The sequence below is a fragment of the Brachyistius frenatus genome, unplaced genomic scaffold (genome assembly GCF_029030835.1).
Source record: "Brachyistius frenatus isolate BFR_SWC_R1_liver_20210118 unplaced genomic scaffold, ASM2903083v1 Contig_28, whole genome shotgun sequence".
In the NCBI taxonomy this organism is placed as follows: domain Eukaryota; kingdom Metazoa; phylum Chordata; class Actinopteri; family Embiotocidae; genus Brachyistius; species Brachyistius frenatus.
In genome coordinates, this window is record NW_027210627.1 from 1047670 (window position 1) to 1073730 (window position 26061).

Consider the following 26061-nt stretch of genomic DNA (forward strand, 5'->3'; position numbering starts at 1 on the left):
ATTTTAAAGGACAAATAATTTGAAAAGTTGTTTGGAAAATATAGCATAGGCCCAATAAGTCGACGCTTTCTTCTACGGACATTTTAGTCAGTTGCACAAGCCAAGCCTATGAGCATGGACTCGAACCACTGAGCTTTTTGACGAAACGGTATATTCATGAAAGTGTCGATGTCGAAAGAGGTAAATTAAACTTATGTGTCTGTTCGTAGTTCAAAATGACATATTCGTAACGTTTCTATGGGTAATGCTGTTGTGCCGTTGGCGTTACGTAGGAACCTATTTTCACTTCAGCCTTTTTCCGTGTAGTGAGCTGTGCTGCCTTCACCGGTACCCGGAAAATCGTACTTCTCATAATAACGCACAATAACTTTGGGAGAAAACAGTGTTTTGTTGCTCAAATTTGCAGATTTGCTTCGACATTTGCTAAAACCGCTGGTGGTGTACATAAAGGCAACACGTTGAAATTAAAAACGGTGGATGAAATCTTGGTTCTGATAATATTTCGGACTAAAACTAATTCATTTGGATTGGAGGAAAAAAAAAGAAAAAAAAAGTTTTTCCACCTCGAAGCTCTAATGTACAATAACCATAAACGCACCATGACGTTCATTTGCACGTTAACAGTTTGTTTTTTCCTTCTGTGGTTTTATCTGCAGAGGAACAAACCAGAAGCCGTCTGATAACGTGCCAGTGAACTTGTAACAGATCGTATGAGCTGATTGAAGTCTTGTCTGCACTATTTTTTTGTTGATTTGTGGGCACAGAGAGTGTAGAAAGGTTTGGAGGAAGTTAACAGTTGCTAATGCTATAAACATACGCAGAAATGCCCTGGATCACATGACAGGAGGACTGCAGGGAGAAGTTAGGGAATATTACAGTTCAAGTTTGTTATTTCAATAACCTGCATGTTTAAATACATAAATTAGTCTGACTTCTGCTTGGTACTCCCTGCAGTTGGCCACCAGCAGGGAGCTTATTGTTTTACTTGAGTTTTAATAAGCATTTCATGTTAACTTTTCTGAAGGAGACATGGAACACCCAACTTGTATTTTGGAGGATTTGAAGCAGTTTGTCGTAAGCGACGCGCCACCGACAGTGTATTACATCCCAGATTTTATATCGGAAAACGAGGAGTCCTACCTGCTGCAGCAGGTCTTCAAGTCCCCGAAGACTAAATGGACCCAGCTGTCGGGCAGAAAGCTGCAGAACTGGGGAGGCTCTCCGCATCCCAAAGGCATGCTGGCCGAGAGGATCCCCGACTGGCTCCAGACGTACTGTGAGAAAATCTCCTCTCTGGGGGCCTTCAGCGGGAAAGCGGCCAATCATGTGTTGGTGAACGAGTACAAACCGGGAGAGGGGATTATGCCCCATGAAGACGGGCCGCTGTACCACCCCGCCGTCACCACCGTCAGCCTGGGCTCCCACACCCTGCTCGACTTCTACACGCCTGTCAGCGGCCGGGAGGCCGAGGCGCCGCAGACGGAGGAGAACCGGTACCTGTTGTCCCTGCTGGTGAAGCCGCGCAGCCTCCTGATCCTGCAGGACGACATGTACCAGCGCCTCCTCCACGGCATCCAGGGGTGCGCCCAGGACACGCTGACGGACAAGGTGGCGAACCTGTCTGCGGCCGGGCCCCGGCCGGGGGACACGCTGGCCCGGGGCACCAGAGTCTCGCTCACCATACGACACGTGCCCAAAGTTATAAAGACGAGGCTCATGCTGGGGAGGAAATGAAGAAAGACTTGAAGTGATAGTTTTGTTATATATGAACGGGAGTCTCCTGCAAACACCGACTCTCCTGGTGAAGTCTGTGTTTCCCGAGTCCACCACACCTGTGGAGCCGTCACGGCTTTTCTAGATATTATCAAAGGCAGTTTTAAAACTGGAATATGATTTATGTCGGTTTTCTGACACCTCTTATGGCAATGCATACATAGAATTCATATGGCATTATAACGTGTACATATGCATTGTTTATTTTACTAAAACACAAGCCTATTAGTCCATGAGCATGGCTGATAAAAATGTGATGTCAGCATTGCATAAACTTTAAAAAAAATATATATATATATTATCTTATTGCTTCTGTAGCGAAAAAAATATCCCCTCGGGGATTAATAAAGTAACTACCTAACCTAACCTACCTAAATATACTGGTTAGAAAGCTTATGTCTGCTGATAAGTAAAAAGTAACTGCAAGAAAGGCCCGACATGTTTAAAGTAATCTTGTCATGCGTAGTTTGTCCACCAGGGAGCGCTGAAGTTACATTTTAACATTGTAAAATAAAATGCAAGATGCATATTGTAATGACTTCTGCTAGATTGGATCAGTGGCAGATATGCTCTTCCTGTGATTGGTGGTTACATTGTGTGCATGTGTGGTGGTGGTGGGGGGTGGGGGGTTCAAGTAGAGGGTGAGGGACCAGTTGATTGACCGCGAAACAACCAATCAGCAGTGTAGAGTTCAGTGCACTGTCCCTCCAGCTGATCTAATCTAACACCAACCTGTTTTAAATCACAATTTAAAGGTCCGCTCCAATGATTGTTCATGAAGTTCAATTTACATGTCACGAGTGCTGCTCAGCCTGCGGAAAGAGGCGTGCGTTTGGTGAAAGAACTTTGTCAAGTCATAATGGACTGCCAAGAGCCTCGAGTTGCATTATGGGAAATAAAGATATCCTGTTTTTGGAGTTTGACTGGCAATTAAAAGTCAAAATATCTCTGCTGCATCAGTGTGGACCGTTCTTCTTCTTCTTTGTGTGTTTAACTCTGTCATGTCAAGTAAAAACCTTTGATGGCTACATGTCAAAACTGTTTATGGTTGAATAATCTACCACCAGAAACTAGTTATTAATTAATTAAAAGTTTAACTGGCTTGTTCAAATTTTGATGGAGGTCAAGGAAATGCATTAATGTGTTTTGGCTGCAAATTATTATTCAAACCGGTTTTCATTTCTGTCCAACACGACTTCAAGGTTTTTCTCATCATGTGCTCTGTCCTACAAAATGTGCTGACAGGAGGACAGCCGAACAATGGAGCCACAGATGAAACGCTGGAAGGGGTCAGTGTGTGACGCCGACTCCTGGGTTGCTTACCCGGTACTGTCCGACGAGCAGTCACAAGACGTGGAGCTGGTGGAGGCCTTCGCCGCGCCCATCGTCGACAAAAAAGAGACGTCCCGACTTGTCCGGGAGCTGAACGGCCTCTTCCCGTTGAGCGGCCTCCCGCACATCAAGAGGGTTCGGGCGTGTAAGGCGAAGGGCAGCCCTCACCCTCTGGAAGTCCTGCTGTGCCTCGTCCACGACGCTCCGGACGTGAAGGTAGTGAGCGCCGACTCTCTGCTGCCCTCGGACAGAGTCAAACCGGACGGATTGGGCGAGCCGTTTGTCGTCAAGGTTCCCGCGCGTCCCCCGCTGACCCGACCCCAGTTTGAGCTGGCGAGCCAACACTGGCCGACGTCCTTTCACGAGGACAAACGGGTGACGGTCGCCCTGCGAGGAGAGCTCTTCGGCCCCCATCAGAAGGCCGCGATGCACACGTACATGATGTCCGCGTTGGCTGCCGCCAAAGCTGGGAAGGAGTTGGGGATGGAGGCGGTCGGGGCCGTAGCGGTCGACCCGGTGACGGACAGGGTCGTCGCGGTGGGCCACGACTGCAGAGGTGACCACCCCCTACATCACGCGGTCATGGTGTGCATCGACCTGGTGGCTCAGAGCCAGGGCGGCGGATGCTATCGTTTTGACGGTTACCCTGCTTGCCGATTTACCTCCACAAACAAAAAAGATTCGCTTCAGGACACACGGGCCGGCTCTCAGCCGTACATATGCACCGGCTACGACCTTTACGTGACCAGAGAACCCTGCGTTATGTGTGCCATGGCGCTGGTGCACTCCCGGATCGGTCGGGTTTTCTACGGGACCGCCTCTGCTGATGGGGCCTTCGGGACCAAGTTCAAAATCCACTCTCAGAAAGACCTGAACCATCGCTTCGAGGTGTACAAAGGAGTTTTGGGCAAGCAGTGTGAGGATCTTTAGGGTTCGGATGACCGTATCAAAGAGGACCGTTACGAGGGCGGTAGAGAATAAATGCAAGTGTCTGGTTCATCGTTGGACCTTTACTAGGAACCTTTCAGGGAGTGTGAACTCAATAATTTACTGAAGCATTTGTTTTACAGTTTTTCGTGGTGATTCTATTTTTATGAGTGTTGTTCCGGGCGAGATGTTCTGAGTAACATTCACGTTTCAAGAGAGGCAGAACGTCCGAGACCGAAGAAGGCGCTTCAGCTCAGGAGACACCAGGTGGGTTTATTTTGACATCGGCCGAGTTGTGCAGCGTGAATTCGTCCCCCAGAGTCAGACTGTCAACACCGAGTTCTACTTGGACCTTCTGACGGCGTCGCGGCAGCTGCTGTCTTTGTTTTTACAGCTCCTGCTTTGTGTGAAGTTAAAACATTCACAGATGTTGGAACCGAGTTTATAACAAATCAAGAGCGTTCTTTTGTCACATTATTCTCCAGTGGATGTTAAGTTCACACAAAGAATTACAACTCAGCTTGTGGAATAAAATCAGAGATGCTGATACTTTATTTGACCGCTGAATTGCATTGACTGGATCCTGCTTTGCGTCATCTCTTATAGAATTTCTCTTTTATACCAAATGCGTTTGTTTTTTATCAGTTGGCATGGCGTGATTATTTTAATTTGATTATGCTGAACATGACAAAACATTTTCAGATAAATTTCGATGATTGCTTCACAAGCTAGCTCTCGTTATTGTAAAATTGTTTACTCCACTTTGCATGATAGGTGTTAACACATTTCCTGATGACCTCTGATTTGTCAATGTTACTTCAGGTCAAAAGTTTAATATCAGCCTAAACCGAGTAATCTTTTGTACCTTAAATGTACAGAAATATGTATCTAAAACATACATTTTAAAACAACAATATGCTTCATACATGTTGATAAAATCATCTGTTTTTACAACTGCTTGACTTTTCCTTTGTGGAAAAGTGGCCTGAAAAGTCGACTCCCAATCCAGGTATTTCATACGACGCACGACCATGAGATGCAGCAGCGTGGAGGGCACAAACATATTTTTAATAAGATTAAGAACAAGAAATATGGAGTACTATGAGCTATGGCCAAACAAAGCAGGACTAGCTGCCTCAATTATAGCAAAAGTTGTCATCTAAAGAGAGCAGGTACACGAGTGTAAGTTTATCACAAAGACACTGTAGACCTCCCTCCATAAACACTTCACCTGACAACAATCATTTGTCTCACTTCTACATACAGAACTTTTTTTTCTTAACCACGCAGGACACAACATTCACAAAAACAAAAACTGTACACTGGAAAAAAAACACCTGCTCCGTTCTGATTTGAGTTATGAGCAATGATTCAGATATCAAGGAAATCATGCAAATAAAGAGAATGATTCTAGTCTTCACTCAGCATGAATTTGTTTGACACCCATTACAAAATGAGAGTGTACCAATAAACAGTGAGCCACAGGCTCCTACCTTACAAAGTAAACATCTTTGAAAAATACATTTGGGACCTCTGTGGCTAGAAACAGACTCATATTCACACTTTGTGTCACCGTGTGAATTGAGGGCAAAGAAAGAAAAAAACAAACAAACAAAACAAATAAAACTCAACCAAAAGCCTCACTGATGCCTGGGCCAGCCCGGGTCTATGTAGGCCAAAAATACATCATTAAATATTCACATAAGTTAGTAATGCATATGGCATCCTGTCATCTACGCACGTCTGTCTTTTTCTTTTAAAACCTGATATTTTCTAGACGACAACAGTGGCCTTTTACACAAACTGTATGACTTAGTACACACGTCGGCGGTGTACGGACTGCACAGGAATTAGCTTCTGTTGCCGAGAGGCACAGCATGTACAATAATTTAATACTTGTTGATGCCGAAAATTCTCACCCCGTGTAGTTGTGGCAGTTTGGGGATCAGGACGCTCAGAAGGGAGGCAGTGTTGATGACAAAGTGTGTCGTGTCGTATTTTGTGTAGAAACTTGCCAGGAAGTATCTACGGGGAAAAAAAAAACAAAACATGAAATATCAACCAAGATATCCGTTGGATACAAGAAACTGGCCTTCAGACAAAGTGTGTTGAACATCAGCAGAGACAGGAAGCATTTCAGTTTCCATAACATTTAATTCTGTGGCGATAATCAAAGTTTTCAAAGCTAAAGATTAAATTCTTGTTCTGGTAGTCGATGTGAGAGACCTAGAATTTGTTCATTGTTATTTTCTTGTGTCAATTCCTAAAATATACATCAACGTGAAGGCATGATCGTAGGATTTAAGACATACAGAATGATTGGGGAAATGGTGAAGAACTTTCTCGACGAGGTGAACTGCACGCCGTAGTCAAGCTGTTCCCAGTGAGTAAGAAGCCTGGCTTTGCCTTGGTCAGGGGTCTCAAACGGTGTGCCCTTCACTGCGTGCATAAAGACATACATTCCCTGCAGAGACAAAAACACGCAAAGAACAAGGCTGTAACAATAGACTGATTAAATGGTGTTTTCCCCGTTAAAACATCACAAAACGGATGTAAAAATACATTTGATTTTCGTGTCCAACTGTACAATAAGAGCTTCGAATAACGTTAACGTAGAAACAGCAGCGATCAGAGATAAGTGTCTGAACACCATCTGGATCGCGCAAACACAAGATGTGAAGCCTCTTGAGCGTTGCGCCAAAGTCTTGTGTTTTAATTTCCTCTCGTCTGACAAACTACAGATTAAAAACCGCCAACTTTGTGTAGCTGCATGAGTTTCGGTGTCTGTTCCAACAACCGGGACAAAGTAGCTCCAGCCTGCTGCTGCTGGTGCTTAAGACCGTGAAAGTGCACATTCAAGGGCCAAAAAAAGAAAACTTGGATAGGATCACGTCCCTTGATTGCAAACTGAGAGAGCTATCTTTGGAATGACACACATTTCTAAATACAAGTCTCGACGTGAAAACACTGGAATTCAGCTTTAGATGGAAAACCTGCATTACAGAGGAAAAAGTAATAAAAACTAAAACGCTGACGTACTGCCGAGGGATAATCAGCACACTGCTGTTGTATTGTGGTGGAAAACAATAGGCTATAGTTGACCTTAGCTGTTACTCTTAATAGCCTTTACAATCCTTGTAAACCTCTGCAAGCTTGCACTATTTGATGAGGTCACACACACACACACACACACACACACACACACACACACACACACACACACACACACACACACACACACACCGACTTTGTTTCTTGATTTGAGGCCAGTCATCTAACAGTGAAAGGTCAGTTTGGTCTGCAGACATTATGTTTCGTGGTAAAAACGACCATATTAGGTGTAGCATCGGGCTGTCACCAGGACTGCCTCCCCAAAATAGAGCATATCTTAACAAGCCCACACAAGCAGAGGCGAGATAACGAACAGCGGGCCGTTATCTGAACGCGCATGCAATCCTCAGCTAGCGTCAAACTTTGCGGTATTCGACACGTACTCTGAAACACCCTGAGATCCAAATGCTTGATTGTTTTGGTGTCGTCTGGGAGAGCAGCGCTGACAGTGGGAGAGTGTAACTTACAAAGTTGTGTATGACATTCGTCAGAGTCCACACCACCGGCACGCTGAAGAAGGGGATGCTCAAGAGCACGATGTGAAGTATCCCGACACCGAGCGCGTAGGTCAGCCAGATCCCTCGACTGTTCATCACCCGAGTGTTTGGGTTCACCTCACTGTGTGCCACGCCCACATTCATTCTGGTCTGTGGACAGAAACAAATATTCACATTTACGGCTTTAAGCGTTACTCTATTGATGTTCATTCAATTGAATCGAATGCGTCTAAAAGTCAGACTTTTATTTATAAATCATTTGTGGCCTTGCAAGTATTGCGAGAGTTTAAAATATCAGATCAATGACCGGTGATATCTATTGATCTGCCCAATGACAAGAGTGCAATATTTAGAATTTACTATACATGTTATGGATTTTCTTTAAGAATCAAACTGTACTATCAAAGTGTGACTACGGCACTTTTCCCTTTCTGTAAGTCCAAATGCGAAAACACCTTGTGTAATCATGTTGATCTTTGACCTCTGGCACACTTTCAGATGCCAGACCGGATTAAAGAAAAAAAAACAAATAGAGTTGATCTTCTACTCTTTTAAAGCAGTTAAATACCACCCGAGAGTGCCCCGTGCATGCAAATTTAATATTTGATTAGTCAAATTATCATGGCATTAGTTGATATTTTTCAGTTCTCTCAATTGTTATCGAGTGGAGGACAGACTTTATAGATTACGAGATGACCCTTAATCTAGACTTCAGTCTAAAAGCAGCTCAGCCTTTCCATCAGGCCAAGTGACTGTAAAACATGCTCAGTCTTGTCAGTTTCATATGAACCTGCTTCAATTCCAATACTGCTGCTCTCATCAGTCCAGACAGATATAAGAGGAGGTAATTAACAAATGAGGTAACAGACGCATTACATCATATGTTTTACTTGTAGCATGACAAGCAGAAAAACCCCTCAGAGCATCGAGACTAAAGTTACAAACAAACAACGCACGCTTTGGTGCTGAAGCAACACTCTGGCTTTGTCTATTTGCTGGATAATAGTCGTGGCTACAGTAAACTGCATGGCAGTTCAAATAACTAAATAAACAGTTAAAATAAAACCAGACTGACACACTTTTTATTTATCTATTCTCTAACGTTTAACGTCTTCCATCGTTTGAAAAAGATGTCAACATTAGACGTCCTTTTAATATGTTTTCGTTTCCAGCACATAGCCCGGCCCATTTGACCACTGTTCACAACCCAAGTTTGTCACGTCACAGCGTAAACACGGTTTGCAAAGTACGCTACGTGCTTAGAAGTGTGAAATAAAAACACCCAGAAATTGGGTTTTGTAGACTTACAGGTAGTAGCGAGCAGTGGAAGTATTTATAAAAGCAAACTGCTACGGAGAGAAATGGTTTATCCTCCTGTTGTTGTGTTCAGCTCCCAAGCGCAGACTGACTCGAGCGGAAGTGGACGGAAGGATTTTGTGTGAGCACAATTATTGCCCTGAATTTGCCTTCTCAGGATGTGTTGCGCTCCTAACGAGTTACAAGAAGATGACAGCTGTATTAAAGTTATACGAGGTTAATGTCAGGATACGTTAAAAACCTGTCAGTCATATCGAAAGCGAAGGTTGTAAGTATCTTGACACATTGGTATACCTTTTAGCTCAAACTGAGGGCCGACAATTCATCGTGGTACTCTATGACTCCGCCCTGGCATCACTTCTAGCCAATCAGCGTGCACTGGACGGGGCGGGAAACAGATCGTTTCCGGCGTGCGGCTCATGTCTGTTGTTATGAACGATTGTTCAGGGGCTGCTGGAGAAGGAGCAACTGCAAGTCAGTATTTAATTACGTTATTTAGCGAGTTAATAATGTTAATATTGAGTTTAATGTGGGTTTATAATATTGGCAGGTAATTTTACACAAAATTTGGGTTTTGATTTGTAAGCTAACGAGTCTAAGCGGCTTACATAAGTAGCAAATGCGTTAACTGACGTTTGCAAAAGGTACTGTATGTTTTATATACATATAATCTATCACTTTTAGTATTGTACCTAATTCAACATTTCAAGTTCTTCTAACTGCAATTTTAAATGGGTTGTCGATAACATGTACTGGATACATTTTTACAAAGCAGGTTCTCATGTGTCACTCATATTTCTTAAAATTCAAATATTATTTTTCTAGTAAGCAGCAATAAATCTGTGTTTCTGATTAAAAAAAAAAGATTGTTAAATCATAAATTAAGACCAGATTTCATTAAACTAACATCATGTCTTTTAAGTTTTTAAATGCAGTTTTCAGTTTCAAGTCTGCAGCAAATGCTCACTGTTTTGTAATTGTAGCTGCACAGGCAGCCACGTCCTTGCAGGTGTTTATTTGTCTTTGTTGTTTTTATTTATTTGGTTGGTTTCATGCCACCCTATGATGCTTTAAACTGGCACAGGGACCAGTGTATAAATTGTGAGCTCCCCTTTAACTGGTTTGGCTTGTTTAAGTTAATGGATGTTGTCATATTGTGTGTGTGTGTGTGTGTGTGTGTGTGTGTGTGTGTGTGTGTGTGTGTGTGTGTGTGTGTGTGTTTTAATGGGCTAGTGAATGTCAGCCAACCTGTTCTTAAATCAGTTTTTTACTCGACAACATTATATTATTGGATGATAAAGATTTCTATTTTAATGTAAATCTGCTTCTTCATGCTTTGTTTTGGTTTTCAGTACGACCAATTAGACACTGGGCTCAGAAACACTGACATACCCATATCTTACCTAGACCAGAATATCATCAGTAATAACCTTAACCAGTTTCAAATGGGTTTTGCTTAACAATGTGTGTTTGTGCCACTTAGTAGGAGACGTGATTGAAAAGCGTTTGCCTTCTGTTTTTTGGAGGCATTTCGAAATTTTAGTTTCTGATCTCAACTCAACAAAACTCAGAAGCACCAACCTAAAACAGACTTTTCCTCTGCAGATACCTGGAGTCATGAAGCAGCTGCCACCAGACACAGTGCGGCTGCTGTCCAGCTCCCAGGTCATCACTTCTGTGGTGAATGTAGTGAAAGAACTGATGGAAAATTCCTTGGATGCTGGGGCTTCAAGCGTTGATGTTAAACTGGTACAGTGCCATGAATCACAGATTCTGGAACAAGGAGAAATTAATTGATATTTTTAAATATCCAAATAAAACCTAGTGTGAAGCAGTGATGCAATTCAAATCTTCACAACTCACATTACTGACTTGAACTGAATGACACATTTCAGGAGAACTACGGCTTGGACCGGATAGAAGTACGTGACAACGGCCACGGAATCAAAGCTGTAGATACTAGTGTGATGGCTGTGACACATTTCACTTCGAAGATCTGCAGCCATGACGACCTGGAGCGTCTGGAAACGTACGGCTTCAGGGGGGAAGCGCTGGGCTCCGTCTGCGCTGTGGCTGAGGTGAGAAGCATTAAACGGATGTAAAATGGTAAATGATGCTCATATCAAAAGTGAATGGAAGCAAAGTTGATCTGAATGAAAATATGTTACAAATATTGATAACAAAGTTCATTAAAAAGAAACAATTCACCTCACTTGTGCATGCACATTTATAACTTACAGATTTCATGAGTCTTTGACAACTCAAATACACATCGTGGTTCATTACAATGTGAACGGCTGTCTGGTCTCTCAGTGAGAATGAAGCTGATGTCTTGTGCTGTTTCCCTGCAGGTGGCTGTCACCACGAAGACAGAGGAGGATGACATCAGCACTCAGTACATGCTCGACTTTACAGGGAGAATTATTTCTCAGAAGCCGTCTCACTTGGGTCAAGGTAAAGGCGCTGATAAGTGATTAAGTGATTTTGTACCGACTGTTAGCTTGTGAGGCATTTAGGGAACATTGTAAATTAAAGCTACAGAAAGCAATTTGGGTTACACTCTTCCCCTCGAAAGTGCTTGAGTCTCCACATGAATATCAGTCACATGCTGCCTCACCTATTGCTACAAGTAAATTCTTGATCTGTGGTAAAAAAAAAAAACTGTGAGCTGGATCTCCAAGAAAACATCTTGGTATTTGTTTATTTATCGTAAAAAGTCTTCAAAATAACGGACACCTTAACAAACATGTTTCAGCCGTAGTGTCCAGATGAGTAAAGCCGATGTGTTTCAGGAAGAGTGAGTTATATATCAGAAGCTGTTGGACTCTCCTCTGTGTTTTCCAGGTACAACGGTGAGTGTGATGAAACTTTTCAAGAACCTCCCGGTGAGACGGCAGTACTATTCCTCCGCAAAGAAGTGCAAGGAGGAGCTGAGGAAAGTGCAGGAGCTGCTGATGGCCTACGCCGTTATAAAACCCCAGCTGAGAATCATGCTCATTCACAACAAGGTCAGTAACTCCTGCTCACTTTTCACATATAACCAAAGTGAGGACGAACGGTGAATAACTGCAAACCAACATGCTGTCAACAAGCAGTCAAACAACCGTGAGGTGACATGCAACCCAAGAACGATCTAATAAGTGTATCGAGCAATAACCTCCTGTTGGCTTGAAAGGTGGCTGTAATATGTTTATAGGTTGTTCTGTCTCAAATATCAGCAGCAGTGAACTACAGTGGAGTTTTTAAGGCAGGAAAATGTGTCAAAATGTCCTTAAAAATTCTGCAGCACTTGTCTGTTGTAAATCCGCAATGATCACTGTCATCAAAACAGTCATCGTTCCACCAAAACATAATTAAAATTCACTGCTGCTTCAAACTATTGTAACAGACAACATTCAAGCTGATAAAAGGACAAGTCAAACTTAAAGTAGTCGCCTTGGTGATTATGGTTTTATTTTTTAGTATCTTTAATTAAAAATGAACAAAAGTGAGCTTTTATTGACACTTAAATCTGTCCTGATTAAATCCATGTTAGGAATTCCTCCGCATACTGCAACCACTAGGTGTCCTCATTATTCTTCAGATGACTGTCCCGACAGGCTCAAACATCCCCCTCAGTTTTTGTTAATCTGCCATGTAGTTACGGCACCGTGTTATGTTTGGAAACCTCAACAACAGCGACATGTGTCAAAGCATTGAAAAATTTTGTACTGTGGTGCGTACACACACACACACACACACACACACACACACACACACACACACACACACACACACACACACACACACACACACACACACACACACACACACACACACACACACCACTAGATGCCACTAAATCCTACAAACTGCTTCTTTAACTCTTAGAACTCATAAAAAAACATAACAATTTCATGGGACGATTTTCTTTTTCCCTTGATGTAAAGACTAATATAAAAAAATCTCTAAGTATTATCAGATTAAATGATGAAAGATTTGGATAGCCAAGATTGTTCTTAAAAAAAACAAGATACAGTATGAACGGTTAGGGGCTATAATGACCAAGATGTGAGCTTCAAAGTGAAGGCAGTGAAATCACCCTGAAAATCCCCCAGGCCTCATAGGGTTAAGAAGTAGCTGTTTTATAGTATCAGCACAAAACACCACAGTTGTCTGTTTACTTGAGTTGTTTTAAATGCGAAGAAAATATTAACGTCTACACTTCTGGATCTGACTTCTATGTCTATATCTGATTGTTAAAATTGATTCCTTAACACGAACGTTATGATTGTTTGTGGGTTAATGAGATTTTTTTTTTTTAATTATTTGTCTGGTTTATTTGATAATGTAGTCCATGCCATTTAGAAACTCTCCCATCACAATTTTCCAGAGTCCAACCTCATGTCTCAAAATTGCTGGTTTTATGCTCATAAACTCAAAGCAGCTACTGATATAAAACAAACAAACGAAACAAGAAATCATCATATTTGAGAATCTGAAACCAGAAAGGGTTTGTTAACCTCTACAATAATAACATATATGAAAAGGGTTTATTGTTTTGAACTATAATGATATTCAGGTATTTCTTAAATGGAGTTTGGTTGAGATATTTTGAATAGTATAGTACACAACTGTTTAAATGTGGAAAAAAAACTTCTGTCTGTGACTGGAAATTATACAACAGTGTTGGCAGACAATTGAAGGACAACAGCTATGAATCTATTGGTATCTGTTTTACTAAATTACATTACATTTACATTAATTACAAATCCAACAAGAATAACAGAGGGAGGATTTTATTTGTATTATTGCCTGTGCACAGTGCTCCGGGAACAAATACTGTAGGCTGTGAGCAACAGGCAAAAAGATTAAAGTGTTTAGAAACAAGCAAACTCAAATATTACAAATATAACAATACCTCGTTAAGCAGCGAGCATCATCATTTGTACTCGCAAAGCCCGCAGCTGTTTAAAGAACGCTGAATATATTATATAAAAATAATTTTAAGAGAAGTATGAATTTATTTTGAAAGTTAAAAACAAATTAAATGTTTGATTTGACGAGTCAGCGCTTCGAACATTACAGCGACACACCAAGACTGCACAAAGAAATAATGTGATTATCTCATCTGCAAAAAACAGAGTCGCTTTCCAGAATGTGTTTGTTGAAGTCTATTTGCAAATGGAAACAAATAACTACTTGGTTGTTGGATGAGGTCGTTGAAAACGGAAGCCTAACTAAATATAAAAACACACATTAGGAAAAATAGGCATCATATTCCACAATGTCTAATTTTATTTTAGGCTGGTTGTGTCTTTTTATCGCTCGTCCCCCGGGTTGTACACGGCTGCATACCTCTGGTGTACACAATAAAAAATTAAGAAAAAAAGCCAGTTATTCTGAGTTGTTCCATTACATAACATTAGATTAATCACCAGTGGAATTATTTAGCAATTACACATTTTCATCCCTTTTTTTTCCCACCACAGCGACCTGTCAGGTGCCCCGAACATAAATACGGCTGACTGTGAACTCTGATTTGGCTGATTAGGACGCCTCAGTAAGTTGCTGAACACAGCTGCCGACCCGAACCCAGATTCTGTTTCAGGCCAGTTTGTACACAGACGTGCATATAGGTGGCGCAGGTCGGGGGGGCACGAGCGTCGTATAACTTTCATAGAAATCAATTTGGCGGTTGTCAGGGGGAGGGCAGCAGAGACGTTTTGCAACATCAGCACTCACGTTACCCCCCTATCCTCTATCTCCAGTTCTGCTATTCGGCCGGTGACGTGTTTCACGGCTTCTCCAGGACCTGTTTACAGGAGTCATCCGTTTACGTGAGCCAGATTGTATATTTAATATCTGAGACATGTCCTGCGACAGAGTGTATGCTTTTAGAAATCAACACCTGGGAGGTATATTTGCTGACAGGCACAAACTGGGTGTTATGGGTAATATTTTTTGAGCTGCAGTGATTTATTTATTTTTTGGTCAAAATTACAGCATCAAATTTGGCATTAAATACATATATTTTTTTATTTTAAAATATTCAGAAATTATCTAAATTAATTGGAGTTACTAAAGTTCCAAAAATATCAGGATTGAAACAAAATGTTTGAGATTTGAGATCACATTGTGTGGATTATTTTCACAGCAATAGCTACTGTAAACTTCTGCTTGGTGTTTAAATAATGCATTTAGAAATACAGGTATGGTTTAGAGTTTAATATTTCATTTTTACAACCACCCTCCCACCTTTTTGATGTTCTCAGCCTCACATTTGGACACGGGCTGATGTAGCCAAACTCCAGCTGTTGTCCATCTCTTGACAATCAAAATGTCTGACCTCCAGATGTGTCTGCGTCTCGGTGGCCCGGTTACTATCTCGACAGGTGTTTACTACGCAGTGCGGTCTGCCTGATGTGGACTCGAGCTGACTGGTGTCATATTGTTCCAGGTGGCGGTTTGGCAGAAGGCCAAGGTGGCCGATCACAGAAGCGCCCTCCTCGCTACACTGGGGCCCGCTCCTGTTGCCAACTTGCTCCGTTGCCACCATCACCAGGAGCAACCGGAGGTTAGTTGAGGGGAGACGAGAGAAGAATGGTCTGGAAGACAAACAAAGATCTCTTGAGTTTGTCTGCATTTGGAAAACGTGATTTCACATTTTACACAAGTTTAGAAATGTAAAATCTATCTTGCTATGTTGGACTCTTGTTTGCAGGTTTTTAGTTTCCAGGTTGGTTTTGTTGTTTTTACACTGACCAGCTGGACAAAGACTCATTTTAACGTTGTAAGAAACGACGCTTTGAATACGAAGGGATGGTACTGCGCCCTGAGTGTCACGGCTGACATGACACAGACCCGCACGCTCTCATACTGTGGACTCTCAGGATGGCATCAACAAATCCATCTTAAAATGACCTTTAACCTCATTATTAGTTACTTAAAATGTGCTAAAAATACTTCATAGGAAAAGAATTTGATGACAATAATCTGCTTTCTGCTACACATGAATGACGACGAGGACTTATTTTGTTTTTACAGAGGTGTAATTTGAACTGTCAATACTACATTTACTGTAGAGTTAAGATGGATCATTTTTGCAGAGCAAATGAGAGCGTGCACGTTATACCGGACTGTGAGCTAATAACCTCATCATGAACGCCTGGTCTGAAGCCAGCGAATGTGGTCAGTTGGTGGCTGGCCAACTATTTCTTTGCCCTTTTCTCTTGAGTTCTTTCCTGATGAGGAGTGAGTGAGTTTTGCTGCGCTGATCGTAATTGAATTACTGTCAAGCTGTAACTTTCTGCTTGGTCACGGTAGGTGTCATGTGGCTCCTACCTGCTGTCAGGCTCCCGGCTAATCTAGTCTGACAGATATGGAGCAGCCCTTTTCACCCTGTTTCTCTCTCATTTTCCCCTTTGTTGTTGTTATTTTGCTGCTTGGCGCCCGGTTATGAGAACAACCTTTCACCTTTTCCTCTTACTCCCTGTAGAAATTAAAGAACTTTTCTCCTCCTTGTCCCCAAAGAACAAAGCTGCGTGATCAAGTGGGAACCAGGTTGACAATTTCACCAGCCTCTCTTGGGGGAGAGCTGTAAGAGCTTTTCCTCCGCAGAACAAAATGTGACACTCGTTTTTTTGGCAGCTTGACTACACATAGTCGAGGCCCTTCGGGGCCAGAGGTGCCATTCGTACTCTCATAAAGTGACCCTAATGAGCAGAAATAGAGAGAAGCATATGTGCCCTGACCTGAAACAGCAGTTCATTTATTAACGTCATTGGCGTGCGATGCTGCTAATAATGAGCCCGAGGCCATGTGGAAAAAAGCACAGCAACTCTCCGCTCGCAATCTGTACAACGTTAATAGCTTTCCATAATTTCTTACTAGCTTACTTTCATAATGGAGTTTTAAGTACAGTTGTTCACTTTTTACCTTGAGTCATCAATTTTAGCTCACGAGAATGTCCCTCCTGCGTGATTCTGGGTGAAAGGTCATCATGTGTGATGCAGATTATAATAGAAAAATGTTGAGCAGCAGCAGGTCGTGTTCAAGGCTTCATGTAGATTCACGAGAGGAAACAACAAACTGTCTCTCTGCTCACTTTAAAGTTTACTGTGACATAAGTATGATATTTCAACATCAAAATTAAAAAGGAGTTGATGTAATGAGAAATGTAGCTTTACTCCTCCTCTTCATCAATGCCATGACACTAAATGTACAGTATGGTGTGCTGAGAATTGACGGCTCCATTCCCAGTTGTGCGTCTGTGCTGGAATGATTGAACCGTGACATCCTAACAGAAAATATAACGATGGTGAAGTTTATGCAGCTTCCAGGTTTCAAAAGCACAACAATCTCAGAAACAATATCTGCCAAACGTCTCACGAAACAACACCAAACTACACCAAAGTAGAACCAACTTATAACAAAACCTTGGCAACAAGGTGAGAATGTGCAGTATCTCATTGGGCTTATTAAGTGGGCACCTCCCTTCACCGCTGTTTCGTCAAGTTCGGCCCACGACGCCTCGGGAAGGCTCAACAGCAGTCCTGGTGTCCCAGGACTACTCCCTCGATACTCACACCCACCACCCCTACTCTACCTGTTTAACATCTAACCTAGTAGGACTTGTGCCTACATACTTTGGCAACGTTATCTTTTCTCAAAGCCACAAGATCATAGCTGCTTTCCACGCCCACCACAACCATTGTTCCTCTACTAACTCCAGAGACGACACTGCTAGTATGACTTGTGCCGACAAGTCATACTAGTCATTTTCTATTGGGATTTGAACGCTGGATGTAAAGATAACGACCTGATGTGAAGGGGTGACGCTGTTTAAAGTTTTGAAGCTTCCACCGAGAAAGCCGGGTCGACCTTAAGAGCCAGTCTGGATCCAGGAACGACTGAAAGCTGCTGGTCCAATGACCTGAGCAATCAACGTGGCGCAGACCGGAACAACAGGTCCTACAGATGAGACGGTCTGCTCCGTTGAAGCACTTAAACACAAACAATAAACCTTTCAAATTAAACCTTTGCTGAAGAGGCAGCTGATGTAAGTGATGCCAGGATGGGAGAAATGTGTTCACGCTTCTATGTCAGGACTCTTTCTGCACCAAATGGAGCTGGGATTTTAATGTTTGGCCCATTTCGACATGTAAAGAACTGCAATAGTCTGACCTTGAAGTGTGAAACACATGAGTGACCTTCTCAAAGAAAAGTAAAGGAGGAAGGGCTCTGCTGTATTTGATTTCCTTACTGTATTTTTCTAGATAGTAGTGAACTTCTTTTTCATCTAGCTCACCTTTTGTTGGATTATTAATATTAATATTATTTTTATTATTTCCCTCAGATTGTTCTAGATGGCTTTTTTCCAAAACCTGGAGCTGATTACATCTCTACCAGCTCATCCAGCCCTGAAAAAACCTTCATCTTTGTCAACAACCGGCCCGTCCAGCAAAAGAAAATAATGAAGGTAGAGAAATTTTACACAAATCAATACAACTGCGTTCATCACAATTAATATCTTTGATCTAACTCCATTCTTTTCTCTTGTTCCCCTGCAATTTGATCGTCAGTTGTTGCGTCAGCACTACACCGCCCAGTACGCCGCCGACGCAGCCCGAAATCGATATCCCACCCTCATGCTTAAAATCACGGTCCCACCCTCCTCAGTGGATGTTAATCTGACACCGGACAAGACGCAGGTTCTTCTTCACAACAAGGTAGCCATGAAATATAACCTTGCTCAAAGTGAATTGTGCATTTGGTCAGAATTGAGTCGAATGTAGGGATGTTTGAGGGAAGTAAATCAAAACCTTTGCCCAGAACGTATGATTGGAAGATAATTTCTATGTGCCTTTAAGATTATTTTAACCATCAGCCATCTGTCTGATCTTTAGGAGGCTGTGTTGACTGCAGTAGAATTATTGCTGGTTTCTCTCTATGGCTATCGGCCTACTGCTGATGTCCCGGCTGAGAAGAAGCTCGACCTCGAGACATCTCCCTCGCCATCGGGTCCTTTGCAGACCGATGCTTTGCGACTGGACGCGGAGCCAAGCGTAAAGAGGGGCAACAGTGATAACTTCCTCCAAGATCCACCTAAACACGGGGACACGACTCCGTCAACAGGAAGCACTGATGCTCCTATAGACCGCCAAACCTCAGTTGGCAGCTCTTCGTCTTCTGTTGCGGACGACTGGATTGTCAACCGGGTCCCAGTCGAGCTCGAGTCGAACTTTTCTCTTTATGAGGACGAAACATCTCAGAGCTGCACACCAGAAACAAGTTCAGCGAGCAAATCCCAAGACAGACTTGCGGACAATGTGGTATCAAACACGAACGAGGACCAGATATTAGCTGAGGACTGGAGCCGGGGGACAGCTCTGGTCGACCCCGTGTCTCGAGAAACGCTGCAGCCCGTCATTATTCATCAACCTTCGAAGGTCAACCACTCGGACTCAGATGAGGTCATGGGTCAGAGCAGCTCTAGCAAAAAGACCTTCAACGCCATAACCGAGAAGCGGGCTGCTCTGACGGCCTACGACCTGATCAGCAACCGCGCCACGAGGGCACCGCCGACCCCCGCCGCCCTGTTCGAGAAGGAGGCCAGAGCCGAGGTCCTGCGGGAGAAACCCGCAGCCAGCCTGCAGGAGATCAGCATCGCTGTTCACGAGAGGTGGAAAAAGCTGAGGGAGGATGAGCGTAAGAAGTGAGTTTCCAGACCTTCACCTTTCCGAGCAGTTTTTTTCCATTGCTTGTTATTCGGGGGGGGGGGAACGTCTGACCTGTCATTTGCATGTGAAACGCCTGCTCTGGAAACTTTATTGATATGAGCTGTGTTTCTAATTTCCAAAAAACTGCGCCTAACAGGGAGTCAGGCAGTACAACAGGTATTAATATTTATGAAACGTCCTCTATTTCCAAAGTATGCCATCTACTACCACACTCTTGTTTTCTCATTAATTTAACAGGTATCAGATGCTTTAAGGTTGTTTTTACTTTCCATATTTACTGTAGTCCCCAGGCATTAATAGTGACACTAAGTCACTACAGCTTCAATATATATTGGCTGATATGAACTGGTATTTACTCATTTCTAATTAGAAACCTTGACACCTAATTGTTCTGTTTCCAGATGTGCACCAGTCTTTTTGTCCACTTACAAATCTCACCTTACCTAGGCTACATAAGGGGAGCGAGGTTTGATTATTAGGACTGGGTGTTACAATCCCAGAAGTTTCACTACACTGACCTGAGTGGGGTTAGTGGGGATGACCATGAAATGTTGCTCCAGTACAACACAACTAACAGGCCTCTTGGGGATGACCGTTAGGATTAACACGTAATGCCCCTTTTCTACTGCCGACACTGGCGCGACTATCCCCAATTTTACTGGCCATCGGTACCTGGTACTGTTCTGGATTTCTTTTTCCACTGCAGATAGTACCCCCCTCAATGGGGCGTTGCAACTATAGCGACACCACATGAAACTGCCGCTGCATAATCTTTAACGTGACACGTGTAAGTTGGATCCTTTGGTTGCAAACCAAACAGAGGAAAGTCTTTTCCTTCTCGATTGACCGCATGTGGTTTTGTGAGTTGACTTTAACTGAATTGCCCAGTGAATTTAAACAAAATTTGGCATCTAGTGTAGCTTGACTATTTAACAATGACAGGATTGAGCACTCGCATAGTGATACAGTGATTGTGATGATAGTCTCCGATCGATCAGCGGTCTGCAGCGTTTTCACGTCACCTTTCAGTTTCGCCTCAGCTTCCTTGGAACCTCGACGGAGCTGATACCAAATATGGTACCAGGTACTATCCACAACGTTTGCTTGTACTAGCAGTGGAAAAGGGACTTCAGTTGGATAGTCAAGAACAAACAGATGCAGAACAGATGGAGGTAATGAGCATTTGTGTTTGACTGTGACTCCTCTCCGAGTCAAGGATTTACATGAATGAAGGTAAGACAAGGATGGAATTATTAGAAGAAAACATGCTGATCGGACGGATGTTTATATATAATTAATAGAATAGTGTCTAATTTTAACTCTGAGGTGTAGGTGCATCAAACATTGATTTGATACATTTTAGCAGGTCTGAAAGCACAGTGCAATAATTACCTTTCTCCGTCATTTGTGTGCGTCAAAAGAAATCTCGTCATGCAGTCATTAGCTTCTAAAATGTCCCAGATGCACACGGACATGTAAAAGAAAGCAGCAAACTGTGCTACCTACTGATCTGTATCCACTACTCAGCTAGCATCAGGGAATTACACCATTATACCGTGCTGAAAGCGTTTCAACCCAATTATGTTAGATTACTGCGAACCTATTTAAAGTAATTGCAAGGCTGGAAAATGTGTATCAGCAGTATTCGGGGTCTTGTATAAGGTATGGAAGAGTGTATGGAAAAAGACATCTGTTCGGAGTCCCGCCTCGCCGCGCTGCTGTCTTAAACATGAAATAAGATGTGGCAGGGACTTGGCTCCTTCCACCGCCACTGTTAAGTGGCACACCACTTCTAGGAATTACACTAGCACAAGTTCACGTAGCAGGTTATTGGAGTAACCGGGTGCTGAAGTGCGAGACCTAACCCTTAACATATGACTCTATATGGAAACATGAGTCGGCAAACAACTGTTTTACTGAAGAAAAGCACTGTGTGTACTCCGGTGTCAAACTCTCAACGTGTTCTCCGCGCACAAGAGTCTTATCTTAAAACACTAATATGGTCTGAGAATACAACAACAGATAGAAACACAAGTAATTGTGGAGTTATGCTTCTAGGCGCCAAAACAGGGACGGGTGAAGGGTGGCTATAGGTCACGGAGGAGTGAGCGATCACACTGTCCGAATCTCAACAATGCATTATGTCTTGTGTGTTTCTCAAACAATCTGATTGGTTGATTCTAATCCTGGCAGGATACAGGTTCAAAATGGGCATGAAAAAACGATAATAAAAATGTTCGCATAAATGTACCCAAACACCCCCGACGCGTCATCACTGATGTGCAGCCCGGAGAACTTCCAGTTTTATTTATCAAGCAAAACAATGAAGCAAAAACTTGCAGACCTGTTAGAGGTCTGACTCACTTATGCAGGCTGACTCAGTCGTTTAGGTCTATTTACATGTCAAAGTTATATATCAGTCGAGTTTTTTTTTGGTACAAATTGTTGCAATCGAAAGTCTTGATTTTATGGTGACTTGTTGATGTTATAACACAGACAGTTGTCACTTCTGTTGTAATTAAAAATTAAAAAAAAAAACGTGGTTGAACTGCAGGTACGAGGAGAAGGCACAAAAACACCTGGAGCACCACGACAAGAGGACCAAGCTGGCCTCAGGTGAGGGCCCCCGAGAGCCCAGCGCGAGCACCCCGAGGAGCCACATGCAGGGTCAGAAACGCAAGGCCCCGCTGTCCAACCAGCAGCTGCTGGACGAGCTCTTCTCTGCGCAGCCCCAGAAGAAGATGAAGAGCCCTGCGCCCAGGCCCTCGCAGCCCCTCCCCTGCAGCATGGCTGCCCTTCGGCTGCAGCTTCAGCGCCTCTCATCCCAGAGCAACGCAGCGCCACGGGGCCTCCGTCTTGTAAACCGGCTGGCCTCTCAGAGCGCCTGGGTCATTTTATGTGGTCAGAGGCTCATGTTGTTAAACCCATTTCGAGTGGAGGAAGCCTTGCTGTTTAAGAGACTTCTAGAGAATAATATACTTCCAGCAGTGAGTCTGCAGAACCCTATACAGTTAACAGATGGGTAATGTATCGCGCACTTCTCACCAGCAAAACAGTTGTTTTCCTTATGGAAAACTGCACACTCAACCAATTTCTTTACATACAAATATGCACTGTATATATTTTAGTTCATTATTAAGACAAATCCCGGTCCTCGGTTCCTATTAATGCTCATCTAATGAATACAAATACACTGCTGTCGTATGCTAAACATCTCCTCGTGTCTCTTTTGTAGAACTCTAGGAGGAGCTGCATACACTGAGACTTTGTGTGACATGGAGAAACAAACCCCGGAGCTGGACGGACGGGCCGTCTTCTCTGATCCCAGGCTGGTGGCCAACGGGTTCAAAATCACACTCACTCCAGGTACAATGCACACAAACGTTTGGACCATGAGGGAGTTCAATCTGCCAATCATGCAGGCATGTCTTGAAACTTGATACAAAGTTGTCCTAAACATGTCCCGGACAAAGTTTACAACAGACCACATCAGTCTGAAAATAAGTCGTATTTTTTTTCAGGCTCTTTAAAAGGTCTCGTCGAGTGTTTCTTTTTCTTTCACAAACGTCGGAGCCGTTTTGCCACCGTTAATGTCACAGTTCACCAGTCAGAGATGTCAAACGTACAGTCCCTGTAACTGGATTACAGGCAATTATTTCTGACAGAGTTTCTCTTGTCGGATTAGTTGTGGATAAGACAAACAAATTCCCAGTCCATCACGAAAAATGATGAAATAAGAGAAATATGATTTTATAAGTCATGAAAGATAAAGCACGTTTTTCTTCTTTTTCCCGTTTAACTTTGACACAATTTAATCACACATTATAAACAAAGTAAAGTTTTGTAACACTTTATCTTCAAACTAAGCCTGTTTTTGTACAATTAACACATTCAGAAATTAGTCCAATAATCAGACAACTAGTATAAGTTATGCAAATAATTGATCAAAAGCATAAATACATTTATGAAATGTTCTTTTTCTCAGTGTTGTACATTTACTAAGAATATATTTTTAGGGGCATTTCATTCAGATTGGCAGATTTTTCTGATAGTTACAGCAGATATCGTTGTAGTTTAACCATTTATGCGCTGTGACTGAAGTTCAAACATGTTGTTAAATTACCATAATTTAAGGCCGAAACAGAATCACTCCCGCACTCGGGCTTGTTTTTGCCAGCTTCTTCTTCATTATTCTGACTTCTTCAATGGTTGCTTGCGAAGGCTGTACAGTGTCCTGTGAGTGTTGGTTGTTTTTGTTGCCGGAGCGGTTCACCTCAGTTGACATTGGCTCTCCGCCCGACAGCGTGGTCTCACAGTAGGTTTGTACCCCAGCGTGCAGGTGATGAGAATGGTTGCCCTTTAAGAAATTCCAGGAATTTTCATTTGGCACTGCCAGCCTCTGTGGGTGTGCAACGGGACTGAAGGTGGCGGCGCATGTAGCACGGATTCATTGCACAAAATCTGCAGAGAATCTGTTGTTTTTGTTGGCGTGGGTCGTGTATTTTCCGAAATTGGTGTACGGTGCGATTCTGCAGGTAGTTTTTATTTTAAATTTGAACAATAAGCAAATATATGTATGCAGTTATTGCAATGAGGAAATAATCATGTGCGGCTCCAGGTTGTACCTTTACCATCCAAAGTTGTGTATTAGAAATATAAGTTGTGAATGATTTGCAGTATTTCCTCATGAAATGAGAAGCCATCATTTTTCCACCCTACAGGACAACTTGCTTCCAGTCTGCTGGGGCTTCTATTAGTCATTTAACACTCCATTTGGCCCTCAGCTTGTTTGACTTGGTCATCAGTCCGGCCGTAAACCACCATATTTATTTATTATTCTTTCCTGGAGATAGTAGTAGCGTCTGGAGTATATTAATCCTTGTTTTCTGCTTGTGTTGGCCAGGCCTCATGTCAGCGGAGAGACATCTGGAAGTGACGGCAATGGCAGACTGCGTGCCTTTCCTCGGTGTGGAGGACCTCAGGGAGATCCTGACGGCCGTTCTTCACAGGAAGGCCAGGACTGTGCGCGAGTGTCGGCCGCTTAAAGTCACAAACTACCTACAAGTGAGAGACGCTACGAATTAAGAACAGCATCTCTGTGGTATCTAGCTTCGCTTCATTGAACTTTTCCCCGACAGGGTGAAGCAGTTAGACTCGCCCGTCAGCTGCCTACGAATTTATCCAGAGAGGATGTGCAGGAAACCCTTCGACGCATGGAGCGGCAGCTGGGTGAGAGCAGCCGGACCTGTATCCATGGACAACCGTTTCTCCAGCACCTGTCGGACGTCCCGTCGACAGAGCAGCAAGCGAAGGCTCTGCTGATGAGGCCTTTAGAGCTTTGACCGAGTAAACAACTCACTGACAGCATCTTTAAAACACAATAGCTGCCTCCTTTTAATGCAGCTCATTATTCTCAGTTTAACATACCTGGTTTGTTAACTTTGCTACAATCAGAAAATAAACTTATTTTTTTCACATTTGAGGCTTTGGTCAAGTATGTGTGACTCATTTTGTGAATCTTGAATACATCACAACATTACTATTATGTTTGCTCTTGGATCAGAAAATATTCACAGTTTATATTGTGTATATTCTGAGCATCAGAAAAAAGGGAGTTCATCTTTGGAAAGTGTTGGTGGAAGGACGCAGGTTAGAATCCGCTGACTCATCAAAACGGAAATTCTTCATGAGGAAAGTAAAAACAGGTACCGAGCTCCCAGCGTCTTCTGCTTTTTAAACTCTACAAATGAAGTTATGGATTAGTGGCGAACAGTGAAGTCCTTCTTGTGTCTTTTTATTGCTAGCACAAAAGATTTTTTTTTAAAGTAAAAACATTTGAATTGACAATAAAATTGTCTAGATTGGCAACAAATAATAGTTTTTTATTTAGCCAGCTAACAGTCTTAATGGTCAAACGGCTTCCTTTTGAGCTTTTCCTCATACATTATTGCATTTTTTTTTTTTTTTTTTTTTTCATTCAACACTTCTGTCAGCTGGTTAACTTCAACCACCTTGGTGGCAGAAAACGAGTTTAATTGGGTTACATCTGCAGTTACACCCGAGTAGCTAACTTTAGCCAGCATAGTCGTGACAACATACGTGTGGCGTTAACCCACAGAGGGAGTTTCAGGTCAAGATGGCAGCCAACAAAATCATTCTTTAAAAAAAAAGAGATCACAATCCGCTACATATAAAAGCGTTTCAATAAAGAAAGAGCAATATAATGTCAACTGACCTCCACGTCGCCAACGCGTGTTGTTAATCCAAGTCAAACCAACAGATAGGCATTTTTCACAGCAGACGTTTTGCCTTGTCATTGCAGGGAAAGCACGGGTGTATTAATGGTGGCTTAGTCCGTTAAGTGTCGCAGTAAGCCACGACGG

General features: G+C 42.8%; 4 protein-coding genes across 6 annotated transcripts; 3 read left to right on the plus strand and 1 right to left on the minus strand.

Annotated features, from left to right (window-relative positions):
* The first annotated feature begins 98 nt into the window (after positions 1-98).
* alkbh6 (alkB homolog 6) lies at positions 99-2733 on the plus strand. The gene is made up of 2 exons (XM_069698788.1): positions 99-180; positions 1025-2733. Exon 2 carries the CDS (start codon positions 1030-1032, stop codon positions 1732-1734), a length of 705 nt encoding a protein of 234 aa, XP_069554889.1. The 5' UTR covers positions 99-180; positions 1025-1029; the 3' UTR covers positions 1735-2733.
* On the plus strand, positions 111-4466 carry adat3 (adenosine deaminase tRNA specific 3). Its single transcript, XM_069698787.1, has 2 exons — positions 111-180; positions 3019-4466. The coding sequence occupies exons 1-2, from the start codon at positions 157-159 to the stop codon at positions 4033-4035; spliced, it is 1041 nt and encodes a 346-aa protein (XP_069554888.1). The 5' UTR covers positions 111-156; the 3' UTR covers positions 4036-4466.
* Positions 4467-4553: 87 nt separating this feature from the next.
* ormdl1 (ORMDL sphingolipid biosynthesis regulator 1) lies at positions 4554-9060 on the minus strand. The gene is made up of 4 exons (XM_069698789.1): positions 8949-9060; positions 7611-7790; positions 6345-6496; positions 4554-6057 (listed from the first exon to the last, which is right to left on the minus strand). Exons 2-4 carry the CDS (start codon positions 7782-7784, stop codon positions 5922-5924), a joined length of 462 nt encoding a protein of 153 aa, XP_069554890.1. The 5' UTR covers positions 7785-7790; positions 8949-9060; the 3' UTR covers positions 4554-5921.
* Positions 9061-9367: 307 nt separating this feature from the next.
* pms1 (PMS1 homolog 1, mismatch repair system component) lies at positions 9368-25155 on the plus strand. 3 transcript variants are annotated; one of them, XM_069698790.1, is made up of 13 exons: positions 9368-9431; positions 10563-10706; positions 10853-11035; positions 11309-11411; positions 11802-11965; positions 15397-15513; positions 18295-18417; positions 18521-18667; positions 18845-19653; positions 22233-22700; positions 22914-23044; positions 24582-24742; positions 24817-25155. In XM_069698790.1, the coding sequence occupies exons 2-13, from the start codon at positions 10575-10577 to the stop codon at positions 25018-25020; spliced, it is 2742 nt and encodes a 913-aa protein (XP_069554891.1). In that variant the 5' UTR covers positions 9368-9431; positions 10563-10574; the 3' UTR covers positions 25021-25155. The 3 variants fall into 3 exon arrangements, with proteins under 3 accessions (XP_069554891.1, XP_069554893.1, XP_069554892.1); XM_069698792.1 differs by having other exon boundaries at positions 24827-25155; XM_069698791.1 differs by lacking the exon at positions 9368-9431 and adding an exon at positions 9472-9601.
* The last annotated feature ends 906 nt before the right edge of the window (positions 25156-26061 follow it).

Coding starts and splice junctions, on each gene's coding strand:
- adat3 (XM_069698787.1), top strand. CDS start 157: ATGAAAGTGTCGATGTCGAAAGAG. Junction 181..3,018: donor AAGTGTCGATGTCGAAAGAG/GTAAATTAAACT, acceptor ATGTGCTGACAG/GAGGACAGCCGAACAATGGA.
- alkbh6 (XM_069698788.1), top strand. CDS start 1,030: ATGGAACACCCAACTTGTATTTTGGAGGATTTGAAGCAGTTTGTCGTA.
- ormdl1 (XM_069698789.1), bottom strand. CDS start 7,784: ATGAATGTGGGCGTGGCACACAGTGAGGTGAACCCAAACACTCGGGTG. Junction 6,497..7,610: donor CGAATGTCATACACAACTTT/GTAAGTTACACT, acceptor TTGTCTCTGCAG/GGAATGTATGTCTTTATGCA. Junction 6,058..6,344: donor ACCATTTCCCCAATCATTCT/GTATGTCTTAAA, acceptor TTTTCCCCGTAG/ATACTTCCTGGCAAGTTTCT.
- pms1 (XM_069698790.1), top strand. CDS start 10,575: ATGAAGCAGCTGCCACCAGACACAGTGCGGCTGCTGTCCAGCTCCCAG. Junction 10,707..10,852: donor CAAGCGTTGATGTTAAACTG/GTACAGTGCCAT, acceptor GACACATTTCAG/GAGAACTACGGCTTGGACCG. Junction 23,045..24,581: donor CAAAATCACACTCACTCCAG/GTACAATGCACA, acceptor TGTGTTGGCCAG/GCCTCATGTCAGCGGAGAGA.